At 44.5% G+C, this 1,543-nt stretch overlaps 1 protein-coding gene across 1 annotated transcript; it reads left to right on the forward strand.

Moving 5' to 3' along the window:
- Nucleotides 1–310: 310 nt before the first annotated feature.
- LOC137659831 (putative CENPB DNA-binding domain-containing protein 1) lies at nt 311–754 on the forward strand. The gene has a single exon (XM_068394620.1). The coding sequence runs from the start codon at nt 311–313 to the stop codon at nt 752–754; it is 444 nt and encodes a 147-aa protein (XP_068250721.1).
- The last annotated feature ends 789 nt before the right edge of the window (nt 755–1,543 follow it).

Genomic DNA, 1,543 nt, shown 5'->3' on the forward strand with positions numbered 1-1,543 from the left:
CAAAAATTTCAAGGGTGGGGAGGGGGGCATGGGATCTATGCTTAATGCAGAAGGAGGGCGCAAGGAAAAAAAGTTTAAGAACCACTGACGTAAACAATACGTTTACCCGTGGAATTTTCTCGAAAGCGTGCAGCATACTGTAGTTTGTTGTTGACGCCGTTAGACGGCAGCACATCGGAGGGACGCCAATCGAGCGTCACCTTGATCAGTCCTCTCATCGCGTGCGCATTGTGTGGTTGTCCTCTGTTCTCTCAGTTTTAACAGTTTTTTATCTTGCCTTTTCACGTGTTGTTTTCTGTGATTTGTAATCATGGATCCTAAAAAGCTTAGTTTCGGTTCAGGAATTATCAGCAGTGGTGAGAAAAAGAGGAAGTCTATGCTTTCTTTAGAATTAAAGCAGAAAATCATAGAAAAGCATGAGCGATTTGTACGTGTTAGCGATCTGGCCAAACAATATGGCCGGAATATGTCGACGATCTCGACCATCATAAAACAGAAGTCAGCCATTAAATCTGTGAAACCTTCGAAGTGGATCACGATTATTTCTAAACGTCGTAGCACTACTCTTCAAGAGATGGAACGACTTTTGTTAATATGGATCAAACACAAGGAGATTGTTGGCGATACGATCACGAAAACGATCATTTGTGAGAAGGCCAGTGCTATCTACAGTGACCTGAAGGCGGCGCACTCTCAGGGTGACGCGGGGGAGAGTTCAGCCGATACTACGACTGAGGAATTCAAGGCGTCTTGAGGTTGGTTCGAGAAATTTAGAAAACGGACCGGTATTCATTCAGTTGTACGTCATGGAGAAGCTTCGAGTTCGGACACTAAGGCTGCTAAAAACTTTGTTGAAAAGTTCGAAAGCATCGTGGCGGAGGAAGGTTACGTAGAGCAGCAGGTTTTCAACTGTGATGAAACCGGTCTGTTTTGGAAAAAGATGCCTAGTCGAACGTACATTACCGCTGAAGAGAAGAAAATGCCGGGACATAAGCCAATGAAGGATTGGTTGACTCTTGCGCTTTGTGCCAACGCCAGCAGGGACTGCAAAATTGAGCCTCTGTTAGTTTACCATTCCGAAATCCCTAGGGCATTTAAAGCACATAGAATTAATAAAGACCTGCTACATGTTCTATGGCATTTTAATTTTAAGGCTTGGGTTACTAGGCATATCGCTGTGGAATGGGTAAACGTAGTTTTCGGCCCTGCTGTCAAGAAGTATCTTCAGAGAAAGGAATTTGCCTTTGAAGTGCTTGCTTTGTTTGGAAAATGCACCCGCTCACCCCCCCCACACCCCCGGACTCGAAGATGATATCATCGACGAATGCAAATTCATCAATGTGTTGTATCTTCCACCGAATACCACCCCTATCCCCCAGCCCATGGACCAGCAAGTCATCTCTGATTTTAAGAAGCTGTACACCAAGCACTTATTTAAGCAGTGCTTTAATGTCACGCACAGCACCAACCTAACTTTGCGTGAATTTTGAAGGAGCCACTTCAATATCGTGCACTGCTTAAAGATCATTGATCAGGCTTAGGA

This window comes from Palaemon carinicauda, chromosome 20, assembly GCF_036898095.1.
Source record: "Palaemon carinicauda isolate YSFRI2023 chromosome 20, ASM3689809v2, whole genome shotgun sequence".
NCBI classification, from domain to species: Eukaryota; Metazoa; Arthropoda; class Malacostraca; order Decapoda; family Palaemonidae; genus Palaemon; species Palaemon carinicauda.